Here is an 18,085-nt window from a genome sequence, read left to right as displayed (position 1 = left end):
AGCAGCTCAGGATGCACAGAACAGATGAGACATAGGTGAGAATAGCTGTTGGCATTGCATATGTGCAGTTAAAAAAACATAAATACACACACACACACACACATGCTGTTCTAGGTCACTTTTGGAGCGATTACATAGACTTACATTCATTTCCTGAAGACTTAACCTAACCACAAACATAACCTTAACCACCGACCCAAAAATCAGCGTTTAACCAATTAGGGACACGGTTTTTGTCCCCAGTTGGACAAGCCGTCCCCAATTAACTGGTCTTGAGTCTGAAATTTTGTCCCTGAAAATATATATATACAGAATATATATATAGGCTAGTGTTCTTAACCTATTTATACATCCAAATAGTGAGAATTAATGTCAATTAATTGACGAGTCGATTGACTTAAAATTGATTGGCAACTATTTTGATAATCAGTTAATCATTTTTTTAAATAAACAAAAGCCTTAAAATTCTCTGCCTCCAGCTTCTCAAGTCTTCTATGATTGTAAACTGAATATTTTTGGGTTTATGACTATAAGTGGGACAAATTAAAACATTTGAATATGTCAGTTTGGGCTTTGGGAATATGCATTCCTACAATGAATTGTTTTGTGAAATATCAACAAAAATGCCCCTTAAAACATATATGACATATTTAAGTGTCTTATTTTGTCCAACCAATAGTCCAAAACCCAAAGATATTCAATTTAGGATGATATGAGAAAAAACAGAGAAAAGCAGCAAATTGCCTCATGAAACAAAGAAATATTTGGCATTTTTTCGCTATTATTGCTTGAAAATGACTGAAATGACTAATCGATAATCAAAATAGTTGTAAGTTGTTTTTTCTGTTGATCATAAACATCATATTAATTATAAAAATAATGTCATCTGAGTAAAGTACATCAAATCAAGACGAGTTAATGTGTTAATATCAATTTATTATCTTTTTTTAAATTACTTTTTAAAGCACCCCATTTCTTTTCCAATACATGGTAAGACCCTTCGTCCTTCTCCTCCTCAAGCTTGTAATTGCTTGATTTGAATATTTAATAAGGATTTCAACACCCTGTCCCCCTCCCACCCCAACACACCTCCCCCCACCACAAAAAACTCTGCAAAACACAGATGAGCCTGTTTTGCTTCTTCTTCTTCTTCTTCATCCTTCATCTGGGCGTGATGCAGGGATTGAGACCCCCCCTGCTCTTGCTGACCTCTGACACTTGACAACAACCCGTCTACAAACACTACCACACTGATTTCCCCAACACAAAAACGAGCATGTTGCCACGGTGAGGTCGCCCCGAACCCCGCCAGTCATAGTTTATATAAGGAGTTTATGCATGCACTGAGATTCCAACCAAGCATAAAGTAGTAGGTTATACAGGGAATTGGCTTGAGCTGGTGTTTCTGAGTCATACAAACAGCAGGGTGATTATCTTTTTTCCTTTTTTTTTTCCTTTTTAGTAAAATAATAAAAACAACAACAACAAAAAAAAGTCCAGTCTGATCTCCTTCAATTAATCGGCAGCCCACAAGAAGGGAGACAGAAGCTTTTGGGCCTCAGCAGCAACATGTGCACCACGCTCATGAAACACTGATCGGTCTCTCAGTCTGTGAGGACGGGCTGCTCCGGTCACTGCTGCTGTGCCAGCACAAGAGGGTGCACAATCACAGCAGCTCAGTCGAGGCCCATCCTTTTGCTTCTTCTTCTTCTTCTTCTTCTTCTTCTTCTTCTTCTTCATCACACACCTCCAGCTTGCTGCACCCCATCAGCAGTACGATTATCAGGATTGTGCGCGTCTCGCTTCTTTTTGTGTGTGTGTGTGTGTGTGTGCGTGTGGAAACATATTCCTGAACTGAAAACAAAGAAGTAAAAAGGAAAACCAGCATTTACATTCCAGTGGCCAATTTTAAAAATCAAAGTTTCTTTCTCTCTCTCTTTTTTTTTGTTTGTTTTTTTACAATACGAGTCCAGAGGAGGAGGTCAGAGTTCACATGAATCTGTGTTGCTTCTTTTTTCCGGTCCCCCTCTCTTCAGTGGGGTGTTTGCTGTTGTAGGAGTGTCTTTTTAAAATTCAGTTGTTTTGTTGTCTAAAAAAAAAAGTGGCAATATAACTAGACTTTACCACTCGACACACACATACATAAATCATTAACAATTCTTTTTTTTTTTTCCTTTTTTTTTTTAACGGCTTTCCAACACCCTCTTCCCTCCCCCTTCCCGCGGTCAAAAGTGGGCCCTTTTCTTCTTCTCGCAAGAAAAATGTGAACATGATTACAACAACAATTACATCAGGATTAGTTATGGTAATATTGACACCTATAGAAAATGCAGTCGGAGTTGTTGCTCTAAATCTTGAATTCAATACTCATTTGAATATATCAAAATTACTATCATTATCTTTGTTACTCTATAAAACCAATGACTCGTTGTGTTTTTAATATTCCCATAAATATGTACAATAAAGATCAAAAACGTGGGACGAGTGACCTTAAATGCCAGTGAAACTTGGACAGGTACGGTACATTTCAAATGTGTTTGGTCATGTTTACAAATGTTTCTATCTCATGCATTGGAGTGACTCCCGTAGACACCTATGTTGTTTAGATACTCAATATGTCATGGATGCCAGAAAGCTTTTTTTTTTTTTTTTTTTCCTTTTGAATTTGTACACGTCCACGCAAATATTTCTCCTCATCTCAGCTGCATTTCAGAACAGAGTCTCTCGTCTTTACAAACATTCTGTGTATTCATACTCGGTTTAAATCATCTCGCAGTCATCAAATTAAAAAAAAAAAAAAATTGATGGCACGACATCCCTTTAAGAACCCCTTAAAGGCATCGGTGACGTTCCAAGCAACTTGTTTTTGTGTGTTTTTTTTTTTTCATACACTTAATACAAAAAATATCAACAAAACATCAACAAATATCAGTTGTAAATCAATAAAAAGTGTTTTTCAGTCTCCAGCAGGCCGGAGACTAAAGCAAACCATCTTTTGTGATTCTCCCCCCCTTTTCCCTTTCTGAAACCCGAGTTACAAGTGCTTGCTAGATATATCTGGACACTACAGACTACATACAAGTACGTACACAATGCAAAAAAAACGTAATTTCCCTTTTTTCCTCCCCCTGTCCTCTCTCTTTCTCCATTCCAGCACAGAACATCATAGAAGAAGACATGGCTGCCGGAGGGAAAAAAGGCTAAATATCCCTTCCTTTCACGCTTCCTATCTCACTTTTATACAGGCGGTAACAAAGATAAAAACATTAAACACAAATCTCCTCCTTTTTTTTAAATCTAAGCTCACCTTAATCCAGTGGTATTACAGGTGGTTACATTCCTCCCTCCTCTTTTATACCTGTGAGAATGGGAGAAAACCTCTCTACCCACCCTGAGTCTAAAGAAGCAGGATGCAACTCAATAACGTGTCAGTTTGTCCTCTCTTTGCCTCTGATGTCGACTGATATCTTTGACTTTCTGTGCATTAAGAGGAAAGGGTGATATCCCTAAATCCTCTGCATTTCAGCTACTCTGAAAGTTGAGATTAGCATCAGTCCCGAGAAAGGATACAAGGCAAGGCGGCAAGCTGAGAGTATTGAGATGCAACCTGTGATAGCTACCTTCCTAAATCACTCCCACCCTTCCTGTTACCACCACATCCGCTCTCTTCCTCCTGCTGTCTAAGAGTAGGAGAGGTGGGAGCCGTTAGAAATGTGAGAAGTGACTGAGGTGCTTCGGCTCAAGACGCCGTCGCTGCCTCCGGCCCCTCCGGGCCCCCCGCCGGACGCCGTCCTCCTCAGAGGCTGGGGGCTGTTTCTCAGGGCCATCAGGCTGGGGGCACCGCGCACACCCAGCCCGCCTCCACCGTATATCCCCCCCTGCGAAGAGGAGGAGGAGGAGGAAGAGGAGGACGGGCCGGAGATGGAAGGAGGGGCAGGGGGCGGGGGAGGTAGCATGGCCAGGGACTGAGAGGAGGAGCGTGAGGGCAGGTGATGGGAGAAGGGCAGGGGGTGTGGGTGGGCCAGGTCGCCGCCGGAGCCTCGCACTCCAGCCCACTCCCGCTCCCTCTCCTTCTCCCGCTCCCGATCCCTATCCCTCTCCCGCTCGCGGTAGAGCTGCGGCGTGCTCTGGTGGTGGTAGTTGTGGGGCAGGTGGTGGCGTTGGTGGTGGGAAGAAGATGAAGAGGAGGAGGAGGAGGAAGAGGAGGCAGAGGAGCGGGACGAGTGGTGCATCTCCCTCCCATCCCGCCCAAGCCCCAGGGCCATTCCCAGGGCGTGGGAGGAAGAGGAGTCACTCCTGCGCTCCCCTGCTCCGCTGCCGCTACTGATGCCGCTGCTGCTGCTGTTGTGGCTGCGGCGGGAGTGCTGCTGCGACGGGGCGTTCTGCGGGTGCATGCCGTGGCTCCAGTGGCCGGCAGAGCGGGAACTGGAGGGTGGGGCATTGGAGTAGCCCTGCTTAGAGTAGGCCTCACTAGGGATGCCTGTCAGCGCCATGTTGCTGAAGCCCAGACGCAGGCTCTCCGAGTCAAAGGCCTCGATCTCGCTGGCCTGCCGCTCCAGGAGGGTGCGGATGCGTTCTGAGCGTTCATTCTGCAGGGACAGCATCTCCTCTTCGATCTAGGACAAACAGGATAACACACATGAAAACACATCTTTTTATTTTTGGGAATTTCCGTGATGTTTAAAAGGTAGTATATAATCAAAAATCAGAAAGGAAATATTGGGAGAGAGGAAGGGATGATGTACAACAAAGGCCCTGGGGACGTTGCCTTTTATCGACAAGGCAACTATGACAACCCATTAAAAAACATTTTTCCTTTATTTTTAAATTGTGCCAATTTTAAATCCATTTTGGTCGGTATTCTTTAAACCTTCCAAGGACTTTGAACATTTACCAAATCCATTAAGATTTACCATTTGCAAACTCATTAAAGAACCCATTTAATTACTGTAAATCATGAGATTGAAAGTTTACCCCTGATCGTGTGATACGATTGAAAGCTCCAGAACGGCTAATTAGTGAAACTTGTGGTGAGATTGTTTTTTCCATCTGCTGTTTCCAGGGTAGAGAATGAACTTTCAGTCTCAACTTACAAAGAGGACATATCAGGCACATTTACAGGTCCATATTTATATATTCTGGGCCTCTACTAGTTTATCTTTGCATGATTTACAGTAAAAAAAAAAACTTCCTATTTATCTCATCCTGGCTCTTTACACAGCCCCTCAGTTCAGCCTCTGTCTGAAACAGGTCGTTTTAGCTGACTCTTTAAGGCCCCCCTCCCGATGAGCCCACTCTGTTCTGATTGGTCAGCTCCCACAAGCTGTGTCTCGGCTGACTTCCCCTGGCTCCGGAGGCTACATAAACAAACAGTAGCAGTCGGATTTCACTTCTTTTTCTCATTCTTTACTCAATATGTCAACCTCTCAAACACATCCTTACATGTTAGAGCCTGAATACGATCCGAAATATGCATGTCCAATATGCGATTGGACAACACAAATGGCCTGTGGAACAACTTTAGTTATAAAGATGGCCATTTGAGGGCATGCACAAACAATCTGATGTCAGTTTGATGGGGAAGTACAGGTAACATTGCAAATGAGGTGTTCAGAGTGGGCTGAAGCTTGGGCTTTTGACTTGCAGGGAGCATTTTTACATATGTTCACCTCAAGTTTTGGACTTTTGACCATGTGTTACATAGACATTCAACATTATAACAATATATAAATGACAAAATCACAAAAAGCATGATCTGTCATGTCTTTTAAGCTAACATGGACGAGAAGTCTGCTGGGGAAGATCATGTCATATGATCACAAGCTCCAGAACAGTTACTGAGTGGACCTGGTGGTGAGATTGTTTTAGTCAACTACGGTAAATTATGAACAAAATAGCAGCAGGTTATGCAGAAATTTGAAAGTAAATTGTTGAAGGATCAACATCCGGTGACGTAGGACAGCAAAAAGTTAAGTCGACTGTTACCTTGCTTTGAAAATGAATGACTTCCGTTTTGCAATCTTCTTTGTAAGCCTAAACAGATTCCTAAAACTCACCAAATGCTTTCAGTACACTCTTAAAGAGATTGGCTTTTATAGAGATGATTGCCAAAGGACTCTAACCCTCTGCTCCAGCAGGGCGCGGCGGATGGACACCCTTTGTTCCAGGTCTTTGACCTCTCTCTCGTGCTGCGTGTCGGTGTGGATCTTGATCTTGCTCTGGTAGGCGTTGAGCAGCTCCAGCTCCTGCTGCAGCTGCATCCGCAACACCTTGTATTCCGCTTCCTGGGTCTCATCCAACCGCAGCTAAGAGATGGAAAAAAAAAGGAGGAAGTGTGATTTTAAAAAATTGGATGTGGCACAAATGTAAAGGCAACAATTCTGCTTTAGTGTTGACAAGGGCAGAGGAGGAGAAGTTTGGAGAGTTTGACAAAGAAAAGAGAGAGGGTGAGGATCAGGAGTGTGAACTTCAGATTGGTCAGAGTTTTGTTAAATTAGGGTGAAGTTTTTTATCTGGATATCACAAGTTTGATCAGTCTATGCCTGCATTTATTGTATGTTATATTCAAGAAGATAAAGTTGAGTGAAACATAAACGTGTGTGTATATGTGAAAAATTGTCAAAACTAAAATGTAATTCCTTTCCAGCTTCAGTGCATATTCTGATAAATAATAGGATATGAGAAACTCAAATAATAAAGATATATTGAATAAGTCTGGATAAAACAGCGTAATATTGCATAATGTTGCATAGCAGTTGAACTACTCTGTGACCCGTGTGTGTATGTGTGTGATGAATGTCTTAAAGCTTGTCTCCAGGAAACAGATACAATCTTATTCCAAAAGAAATTCTTCATTTAAATTTTGTTTATACACTTTTTTTTTCTTTGGCTTCAGGACTGAGTTTAATCAGTACCTGGGAAACCTTCCCAAAGAGTCTTTAACCATAGCCTGAGTAGATGTGCGGGCAAACAAGGGCAGCAGGGATTTGGCTTACCGGGCTTACGTAGCACGCTACCATGTGTGGTAATTAAAGTAGCACAGGGCGTTATGTCATTGGAGGGAACAAGACATTTTGTTACGTCCTAGCCTCTTCCTACTATGTTTCATTCATTTAAAAGCCTGGGATTTGTGTGTGTATGAATGAATCCCATGTTATGAGGACAGTGGATGATTTTAAGCTTCAGGGAGTGTATGAAAATTACTGGGGTGGGGAGAGAGGCTGAACTTTATATTTGGCTAGTTAAAAAATAAAACTCAGATTTCAAGCTTAATATGTTTTACATTGCCCAAATTGTACACTAGAAATTGAATTGCCAAAATTATGGGAAACATAAGAAATGTGCATCCTGTTAAGGAAGCTTTCCAGCTGCTAAACTGAAAACTACAGTCCATCTATACTTTTGTCATGCTGTCTGTCCGTACTGTATTTCTGTAATTTTGCTTTCTTGGTCTGTTCCGTACACACAAGATATATTGCATGTCTGTCCTGGCAGAGGGATCCCTCCTCTGTTGCTCTCTGAGGTTTTTTTTTCCATTTTCCCTCTGTTTTTTAGGGAGTTTTTCCATATTGGCAACATATCCATGTTGTATTGCTGTACAGATTGTAAAACCCCCTTGAGGTAAATCTGTGATTTGTGATAGTGGCCTATACCAATAAAAATTGACTGACTGTCTTCTTTGTTGCTCTGTTGCTGTGTGTAACTTTATTTGCCAATTTGTTATCTATGTAAAGTGACTTTGAGTGCCTTTAAAAGCGCTGTATAAATCAAACGTATTATTATAAAAGGGGCATAAACTTCAGCACTGTAATATTTTCACTTCCTTAGTAGAACATGTAGGGTTGAGGTGAACATTATATTGTAGCCCCAATGACATGATTGTTGTCCTTTGCATATGGCAAAATACACCTTTTTGGCACAAACAAAACAAAATCTTTTTTGGACATACATGTAACTATTGATTTTACTGTTAAGTTTCAGTAAATCTTACAAGAAAAATATAAAATAAAATAATATAACTCCGAGGCAAGAAAAAACCCAAAATACCCTCCCTGGTTCTCTTCACAAAATCAGACTATTCTCCCTTCAGTAAAATGAAAAAATACATAACTCTTTATCCCTTTATGTGACACCGCCTCCCCCATTAATAACTTGTGTACAGTCCCTGAAAGGAAAAGAAATAGGCTTATCTTAGGTTGCTGCTATCTTCATATCAAACTGTGTGACACTCACAAGGACTGTAGGCCATGTAACATGCCATGAATAATTGGAAAGATAACCTCTGTGCTATTTAAAGATAAAAGGGACTGTTTATAGTCTTATTATGTGGCTCTTAGGCCTGATGTTAAGACTGAACCTCAAACATGTTTTCTTTCTTTTCAGTATTTTAACAGATTGTCATCTGAACTAAGATGTTGAATTTCATTACAGCTGTCATCACTGCTTAGTTTTTCTCTCCAGACCACATACTAGTGATTTCTCCCACAGATTCGAGGGGAAAGGGGATGTTTTGGAAGAGGACTTTGATGATGGTTTTGGTCAAAACTGGGAAATGTGGGTTAAGGTGAACATTAACACTCAAGGACCAGGAGGAGGCTGGTTGGCGGGCAGACAGGAAGGTAGGCAGGCAGGCAGGTGGGCAGGAGGGCCCCGGGCCAGGCACAGCAGTCAGTGGTGGTGTGGTGCGAGTGTGAAGTGAACGACTTCTCCTTGCCTTACTCACAGCCTGTGTGGACAGCATATCATTGATGGAGTGGTCATACTGCTCGGCCAGGATGGCCAGCTTACGAGTCTGCTCATCCTTCAGCCGCTTCAGCACGGCCTTGTGGTCCGACTTGGGCGTGTTCTCCAGCAGGTGGTTGCGCAGGGCCTTGTACTGACGGGTTTGGATCTTACAGGTGTCCTGGAACTGACGCTTAATCTGTAGCTCTTTGGACTGGAGGAGAGAGAAGAAAGATGGAACCAGCTGGGCTAAAGAGCTCCTGTGGTTGAATATGATGGACACACTGAAGTGTAAAAATCAGGAAAAAACATGTTGACTTTTTACACATTATGCATTTTACACAGTAATTACTCAAATTTAAATGAAATATTAAAAAAAAAATATTAAAAGTAATTAAATAAACATTGTTTTTAGAAATTTTGTATTGAGCTGCTATCAGTTTTGTTGGCAAAATATGAAGTGATTCTGATCAGTATAGTTACAACTTAAAGTGTAAATACATAATAGCAATTTCACTATTTTATACATAAATCATTTTGTTTTAAATGCATATTTGTGTTGCTGTGTTGCACATTTTGCAGAAAGTCAAAGGATGTATACATTTGTAAACTGAATGGAAGTATAAAGCTTTAAGTTGCAACAATAATGCTTCTGATGCTTTCAGATTCTTTCAGTAGCAACTAATAAATTATACTGTATACTTGATTTTAATTCAATGGGACCAAGTCTAAAATGTGTGGTGATTCAGTGTGTTTGATTATTGTGGATTTCTGTAACAAAAAGTGTTAGTAAAATGGGTAAAAACCCAATTATTTAATTTATTGCAATGCAATTTGTTCTTAATAAATACCTTTAAGACAATTTTTAATCATATGGGTACAGGAGTTGAAAATATAACATTACAATTAAATTATGTTTAATGTTTTAATTCCCAATCAACAGTTTTTAACTCTAAATTTAAGAGGTTGAAATAACAGGCCTGTAAGCCTACTTTTGACAAGCATTACTAACTCTTATTTTGCAAGTTTTAAGTACCTTTCTTTTAATATAGTCAAACATTTCTGTGTAATGAGGAATGAACTTTTTGACTGTGAAAGCTTGAAACAAAAACTTGTCCAGAAGAAAAAATATAGGGATGATTAAAAATTCCTGTTCTTTACTTTAATGAACTCAATATTAAGCTTGCGATTTGGCAAACAGGAGCCATATTTAAATAACACAGGCCACTTGGGAGGCCTGTGAATGAATACATACCCATCAGTTCACACCCTGATACATATTTCCACATCATGTATTCTGATATACTGTAGTACCAAAGTCACAGGACCCGCCGGCATCACTTTTGGTGGATGTTAGACGAAGGAGGGGCACGACAGACACAAAAGTGTGTGATGACACAGGAGGAATGATGATGAAATAAAGGATATTGAAATGAATTTTGTATAAAATACTGTAAGACTTTCTGTGAATAAATAAATTGGGGAGAAAGTAAACAAATGAAGACATGGTAATAATGGAAACTCAAATCATAAAAACAAACAAGACAATGATTTTAACACAAAAGAATTTATTTCTGTGTTAAGAAAAATCTTGAAGTAAGACAAAATATGTTTCTATGCTTGTGGAGCACACAGCCATACAGTACGCCAACACTCATGCAGCTAGAATGAGAATAAAAGGACAACAAAATGGCCGCCAAACAGAATGCAGTACTAGTCTTAGAAATACTGCATAAATTAAATAGAAAACTCAAGGTGACATAACTCTGTGGAAACACTCAGATGGTGTCACAAAAAAAAAAAAACAAACACAAAAAAACCCAGAATACAAACATGTAAACATACACAGAGGAACAGGAAAAAACTGGAACACAAATGTAAATCAATGGCAAATAAGTTACATTCAAATAAAACAATAAATGTTGTGAAATGTCTCTTTTAAAGCTAGACTCCCCAAATGCAGGTCACAAAAAAAAAAAATAAAATAAAAAAATAAAGCAGTGCTCTACTTTTTATCCCCCCTGGGTCAAAAATACAGTTAAGATTGAGCTTTCCTCTTTTCACTGTATCACAGCCTCCTCTGTAATCCTCTTTAACATCGATGGCTCAAATGTCCTTCTGTGACATGCAGGGCTCTTTATATATATATATATATATATATATATATAAAATCAGACTTCCCTTACAAATGTACACATCTTTAAATCTCTACATATCTGTAGGTCACAACTGCAAATTTCTACCTTCATTTGGTTCATTTGACCTCATTTGTTTTCAGTCATCAAATTCACATCGACTTGAGATGCTGCAGTTTTCAACCTGCATCTTTAAAATGTCAAGTTTCTTTCTTGGTCCGACTGATCTGTTCTCCCATATTTGTTTTTTTTTTGTTTTTTTTTTAAAGGGTCGCTTTGTGACAGTGCAAAATCAAACATGTCTGCTATTATATCTATCTTCTCTTCATTTGATTGTGAATCTTTCAATCTTTACTTTCACATTCAGTAGTAGATTTGTCAATCTTTGGACTTTATAAATTTTAGAATTGTCTCAAAAGATTGTCTATATGGCTTCATATAAATTACAATGAAATATTAAATAGGTTTATTATATCATACTTTTACTATTCAAAGTATATCCTGTTTTCTTATGTTTCTACTATAAATTTACGATATGTTGCCACACAACTGATGATTAACATTCGTGCAAACGGTTGTTGTAACTAGGCACTCAACTGGCTGTAGATTATATGATTATTAATAAGAAAATATCTAAATGTTTACATGGTAAATCATAACTTATTATCACATAAAGCACGATAAAAATAGTTTATCTAGCTAGAATATGAAAGATGATTTCCCAAGCTGTAAATTAAAAAAATTTACAGCAGGTATCATTAGTCTAGATTATCTGTATAGGCTTTATAATCAACCTAAATGGCCCCACACTTTATTATTTTGAGTCCTATAAAGTAAGACCTTATTTCAACTCCCACCTCTAAACATAGAAACCATTACTAAATGATATTTCTTGTCCTACAGTGGTCCCACATATTTCTGCACAGCTGTTTATTGCACTTTTAAACTGATTGAGAGCTAGTGTTCAGGGTGTTGTTAGTGAAATTATTGGGGTTTTTTCACAGTATTGAGGTTTGGGGAGTGAAATTATAGCCGTGAAGCTATGCAACACTGTAATATTTGTTCTCGGCACTGACGTCACAGTGCAGCCTATGAAATAAGAACAGAAAAACAAACGATTGCACAAACATGGTCTTAAAAATAACCATAAAAATATTTGTCTTACAAATTAAGAGCAAAATAATAAAATTAAAGAAATTTTAAGGAACTTTTACAAAAAGCACAATAATTAAATGTTAAAGCTTCACTGGGTTTGGTACAGTAACCGTGGGTTTAGCTGCATGTTTACGTCCGCAGACCCCCACTGATTCAACAGTATTTTTGGAAAAGCTTCAACAGCCAAAATTCCTTTCAGCCAGAGCACACAGACGTACAGATGTATGTGTGCAGGGTAAAATACACCTCATCTTTAAGAAATGTGACCAAAAACCAGTTTGGGAATTATGTAACAAGAGAGACACGTGGGCCCAAATCAAAAAGACACACAAACAAATGGTTGACAAATGGAACATAAGAACGTGAGCACGATCACGCTCAGACACATAAACCGCCAGCATACTTTTCTCTCTCTTTCCTTTCAATTTGTCTCACACTCTTGCTATCTCCACGGCCGAATTTTTCCCCTGACAAACCTTCCTGATGAAGTTCGCCTCAAACCGCACTCCCACCTCGCCTCCTCACGAAAAATCCTCTCCCTCTCTTCCCTCTTCTGTCTCTCCCTCTCTCTCCTCCTCCTCTCCTTCAGTCTCCTCTCTCTGACCTCCCTCGGCAGCAGTCGGGGCAGCCTGCTTGGGAACTCCTTCTTCAAGAGGCCCAGGGTTCTTAATTTGATCCGGACACTGGGCGGCAGCTTTTTAACCACCTGTCTAGCTAGTTTTAACACAATGGAGTTAGCCAGGTCTGCCAGGACCCCAAGGGGCCGTCTACTGAAACGCCTCGCCCAGAGAAGGCCCTTGGCCAAGGGAGAGGTGTTAGTGCAGCGAGCCTGATTCTCTAAAGGCAAGCTCTTAAGGGAGACAGGGATTTTGGACTGGCGTACACCCCAGTTGCGCCCTGCTTTGGGAAACATCTCATAAAGGTTACGCTCTGCCATACCGCCCAGGACTGACTGACACATGGCAAAGAGGGGCCGGGGCAGGCGGAAAAGGAAACGCATGCACAGGCGGTTGACTTTGCGGGGTGCGCGCTGAAGGAAGTCGCGGGCCGGCCTGACAATCAGCACCACCACCAAGTAGAGGGAGAGGAAGAGCGAGGGAGAGCTGAGGAAGGAGGCTGAGATCAAAATCATGGGGATGTAATAAATCCCCAGACTAAGGGAGAGTCCTAGACTGAAGAGGCCGCTAGCCCAAAGGCTGAGCGACAGGTAGGTGGAGAGAGACAGAGAGCAGCAGGAGCGAAGGAAGAGGTAGGAGAAGAAGAGCGCCAAGAGGGCGAGTTCAGCAGAGAGAACAACAGAGGCCACTGAGGGCAGGGGCGGTGAGCGACGGAGGGAGAGGAGGAAGATGCTGAGCAGCAGCAAAGTGAGGTTGGAGGGCTGGGCAGCAGCTGAGAGGGAGAGGAGGAGGCAGATGGCGTGAGAGAAGAGTGACGGGAAAGACGTTTGGGGAGGGGGGGGTGGAGGAGTTGGAAGGGCGGGTATGGGCTCCAGCTCCTCTGGAGTGTCGGGGAAGTAAAACTCAGATAACTCATCGGTGTCTCGCTCGCGGACTCGTCTCTTTTCTGGAGACAGAGAGGAGAAGAGCTCTGACGGACAACCATCGGCTACACCCCTGCCCTCTTCCTCTTCTTCGTCATCATCGGTGTCTAGATGTGCAGTTTTACTATGAGCATCATCATACTCCCACTGAACTCCCTCTACTTCCCTCACCTCTGTCTCTCCTTCCCTGATTTTCCACTCCTCTTTCTCATCCTCTCTGTCTTCTTGTCCCTTCAGTTTACTGTCGTCCTTGTCTACCTCATCGTTCCTCTCAACCACTGGGACGCTCACACCCTCTTCCTTTTCTACTCTTGTAAAAACCTGTGTTCCTCCATTAAGCTCATCCTCAGCATCAAATATCTCTTTGGCCTTCCTCTGCTTTTCTAACTCGCCATCCACCTCATCCTCCCCTGCGTCCCCCACCCAGCTGCCGCTCAGCCCCTCTGTTGTCTGGCTCTCTCCCTCCTCAGGAGAACCCTGGCTCTGGGTGCTGGTGCTCTCACTCACTTTGAGGCTCTTGGGCTGTTGGCGGACCTCCATGGCATGTTTCTGACGCAGCTCCTGCTCACGCCTCTTGTTATACTCCATCTGGTTGGTGAGCTCTGTCTGGTGTTGCGTGCGGATCAGCTCAGCCCGCGTATGCTGCACCAAACCTAGCTGGCGGAACTCCAGTTCCTGAGTGGACTCGTGGTGGCGCAGCAGCATGGCACACTCCAAGTCCTTCAGAGTCTGCTTCTTGTTCAGTTCCTGGTTCAGAAAAGAAAAGGAAATGAGAAAGAGGCAGGAAGGCTGTTGTAATATTGTGAGGAGAGGACATTCATCACTGAACAAATTTAAAGATAAATGTGAGGTTTTCACACACAGACTATAATTGGGCTGCCAGCCAACGAATGAGAGGTGTTAAATAAACTCTGTGGTCATTTTTGAGGATGTAGTTGTTGTATTAGAGCGCCTTACATTGAAAGATGTTTATAATTTTTTGCCATTCCCAAAATAAGATTGTCAAGTATTTGTTTCTGCAACAAAGTATAGAAAACTAATTCCACCTTTCTGTCAAACTCTTATTAACAAGAGCTAAATGCTAATATGAGCACACTAATATGCTCACGATGTCAATGCTAACATGCCAATGTTTAGCAGGTCTAATGTTTACATTGTTCAACACCTTATTTTATGGTGTTAGCATGCTAACATTCATTAATTAGCACTAAACATAAAGTACAGCTGAGGCTGATGAGAATGAAATAAACCATATTATTGGACAGCAGTGCATGAATGTCTGAACCAAATTTGATGGTATTCCAATTAATAGTTGTTGAGACATTTCACTCAGAACCACAAATGTTAACCTTGTGGTGGCGCAACAGAAAAACTCAGGGGATCACTAAACTGAGGTAGCAGCTACAGACAAGAACATACAGTATTTATGACAACCTGAAGCAGGTCTCACTCTGTTGGAAAGGCCCAATAACAAGCATATGTTTTTTATTTTACTATGTAATAATATTGTTAACTGAGACCGACAGAGTGTCTCTGCCTGTGTTGTCAACCATGTGAATCTGCATCACATATCAAACTCCACATTGCTAAAAAGAAAAAAACTCTAACAGGAGGACAATAACTATACAATATTCAACATACTTACAGAGACCCTCTATGGTTTGGATCATAAAGATGGAAACTTGACATAAGAGGAAACTTGGAACAGTTATTTAAGTGGCTCTAGGAATCTGGCTACACATTTCTATGTATTATACAACATCGATTACAGGTTCATTGATTTCTACTGAACTATTGGCTGCTTAAAAGGCATTTTAGGAGAACTGAACTGTTGATCTGATGTTGATATACCCATCAAAATAAAGGAATGATACCTCTCGGAGCAGATCCTGCTCCAGGTTGTGGCGTGCCAGCAACATCTTCCTCTTGTACTGGCGACACTGCAGCTCATAATACTGCCTCTGCCTCCGCAGCAGGCCTGACTCTTCCTCTGCTTGCAGCTGCTGCAGACACTCCTTCTGGTGCACCAACCACTCCTGTTTCTCCCGCTTTGGCGTTGACTGGTTCTCGTTCAGTTCCTTGAGTGAGAGAAACATGAAAAAATTGCACAATAGTATTAGATGATTTGATATGTCATCAAGCTTAAAGATCAACATTGTCTGTAAAATGTGTAATGGAGCAGAGATGCAAAACAGGAACATATAAGCACCTCTTTGAGCTGCTCCTTGCGCTGTCGATACTGTCGTTTCTGGGACTCCAGCAGACTGGTCAACTCCTTCTTTTGCTGGGCCAGTATGTGCTGCTGGAACTTCTTCTCCTCAGTCAGGACTCCTTTAGTCTGGAAAGAAAAACAAAAGAAAGAGCACTTTACCATTTACTGTGAACCACACTTGACTATTTGGTAAATTTCACATATATTCCTATCTCTTATTCATCCATCCCTCTATTCTCCTCATCCCTCCTCCACTAGCTCACCTCCTTCTCCAGGATAACCTGATGCTTCTTATTGAGCTTTTCTCCCTCCATAGAGAAGCTGTTCCTCTGATTCTCCAGCTCTTTGTCCAGTCTCAGCTGGTGCTCGTCCATCTCTGACTTCAGCTTGTTCTCCAAACCCATCAGCTGCTTCTGGTGCTGTCGCCGCATGCGCTTGTACCTGTGAAGAGAAGCAGGACAGGAAGTTGGATAGAAAGAAGACACCGACACTATTTGACTGAAATATCACTGAGGTAAATCATGAGATGTCTTGTTTATTCACAGCTTTATAAAATGGGTACTGTAAAGCCCTTCCAAACTATGATCACATTCTACACAAATAAACCTGACTGCTGGCTGATTTCTCTTCCTTTTAAAGCAACATTTACTTTTCTATATGTTTATATACAACATTTTTATACTGTGAACTCTTACACATTCCTGGTCAATATCTTGTACAATTCCATAGCTCTTTTCACTTAGAATATATTTTTTAATGTATTCATGATATTTCACATTTTAACCGTAAATTTGTATTTATATAGTTATATTAAACCTATCTTTTGTGGTATTTTTCCTCTTACTTAAGCAAATTTCTTGTATGTGTAAACCTACTTGGCAATAAACCTGTTTCCCATTTTTGACTCTGAACATAAGTCATACACTGTAGCCTTACCCAGACATCTGCTCTCTCAGGGCCGAGCCCTGCTCATGTTCCTGGATCTGACGAGTGACAAGTGAGGCTGTCCTGATGGTGGCAAAGTGGTCTCGGCCTCGACGACGCCTCCCCCCTCCCCCTCCCCCTCCGCCCCCTCCCCCTCCTCCTCCTCCACCACCACCACCGCCGCCGCCAGCAGATGAAGCTTCTCGTTGTGAGTCAATCTCTGGCTGATAGGGGTCATCATAGATATTGTCATGGCTCTGTAGAAAAGGTGGAGGAGAAAATAGAAGAGAGAATGTGAGTTTTTAGACGACTAACAAGTAAACTGGGGTTTTGGCAAAGTTTTGCTTCAAAGCACTCGACAAACAAGATTAATGGATCCACTTGTGCAGTTAAACTACAAAAACTTACATTTTGACACTTTTGTCAGGTGTAGTGTATGTGAGCGTGCCACCATGCTTTGTAGCAACACGGTTATATCTACTGTTCATCTGCAAGTCTAAACTGCTGCTGCAATTACTTCGCTTTTCCTGTAGGTGACGCAGATGTGCGTGTGTAGAACTGGTCTGACAATGACAGAACCGCTTCCCCTGCAGTCTGCAGCCAATATATGGTAAAATAACTCCAGTATTGAAGAAAGGTAAGTGTAAAAAACTTCTAAAAATAAAGAGAAAAGACCAAAGCAAGAGTGCATTGAAACAAGAGACAGAATACATTTGGACTGACCAGGGGCTTGTGTAGGACAGAGCTGTTAGAGGTGACGGTGTGCTCTCCCTCCTGCATCATGGCCATCTCCCCGCTGTCATCTGAGCCGTCTGCCAGGCTGTTGACCGAGCTGCTCTGGGAGCTGGCGCTGATTGACATGGATGGCAGAGAATGGGAGCTTTCCATGCTGTTGACTGTGCCTGTTCGCAACATATACTGCTCCACATCCTGGTTGAGAGGAAAAAGAGGCACTTTAGTCGAATAGGTTACTGGGAACAGTTCTGGGGAAAGATGGTGATTGAGGTTTAGTGTTTAGTTCGGTGTGTGTATTAGCGGTTTTCAAAGTACAAAAAAATGCTATGAAACACCTTTCTATGCAGACAAACTGTACACTCTAGAAATGTGCAGCCCAACATTTTCTAAATTCCTTCATTTCCTTTTGGGGGGGAACAGCCAACTGGAATTAGATGCTGATGGGAACAAAGCCCTTTGTATGGAGAGGAAGAGGTCCTACGTTCAGAATATTTATCGAGCAATACAATACAAAGGCAGGATGGATTCAATTACCAGCTGTTTTTTTTTCTGTGCTGAGCTTCTGAAGGTTTTAGAACCTGCATTTCCAAATTCTCTTCTACGAGAAAAGGGTGAAGTAATGAACAAAACATGACTATATACAGTCTTTTCATTGATGCAAAG

General features: G+C 41.4%; 1 protein-coding gene across 1 annotated transcript in view; it reads right to left on the bottom strand.

Moving 5' to 3' along the window:
* Positions 1–915: 915 nt before the first annotated feature.
* Positions 916–18,085, bottom strand: part of taok2b (TAO kinase 2b) — a 29,968-nt gene continuing 12,798 nt past the window's right edge. The window contains exons 12-21 of the mRNA XM_044338470.1: positions 17,411–17,617; positions 16,852–16,944; positions 16,700–16,821; positions 16,027–16,204; positions 15,761–15,889; positions 15,426–15,629; positions 14,059–14,298; positions 8,723–8,935; positions 6,123–6,305; positions 916–4,616 (exon numbers count right to left, since the gene is read on the bottom strand). Of these exons, the coding sequence (XP_044194405.1) occupies positions 3,681–4,616; positions 6,123–6,305; positions 8,723–8,935; positions 14,059–14,298; positions 15,426–15,629; positions 15,761–15,889; positions 16,027–16,204; positions 16,700–16,821; positions 16,852–16,944; positions 17,411–17,617 (2,505 nt within the window). The 3' untranslated portion in view covers positions 916–3,680. The remainder of the gene's footprint in view (positions 4,617–6,122; positions 6,306–8,722; positions 8,936–14,058; positions 14,299–15,425; positions 15,630–15,760; positions 15,890–16,026; positions 16,205–16,699; positions 16,822–16,851; positions 16,945–17,410; positions 17,618–18,085) is intronic.

The sequence above is a fragment of the Thunnus albacares genome, chromosome 20 (genome assembly GCF_914725855.1).
Source record: "Thunnus albacares chromosome 20, fThuAlb1.1, whole genome shotgun sequence".
NCBI lineage: Eukaryota > Metazoa > Chordata > Actinopteri > Scombriformes > Scombridae > Thunnus > Thunnus albacares.
This window is presented reverse-complemented; position numbering and strand designations above follow the sequence as displayed.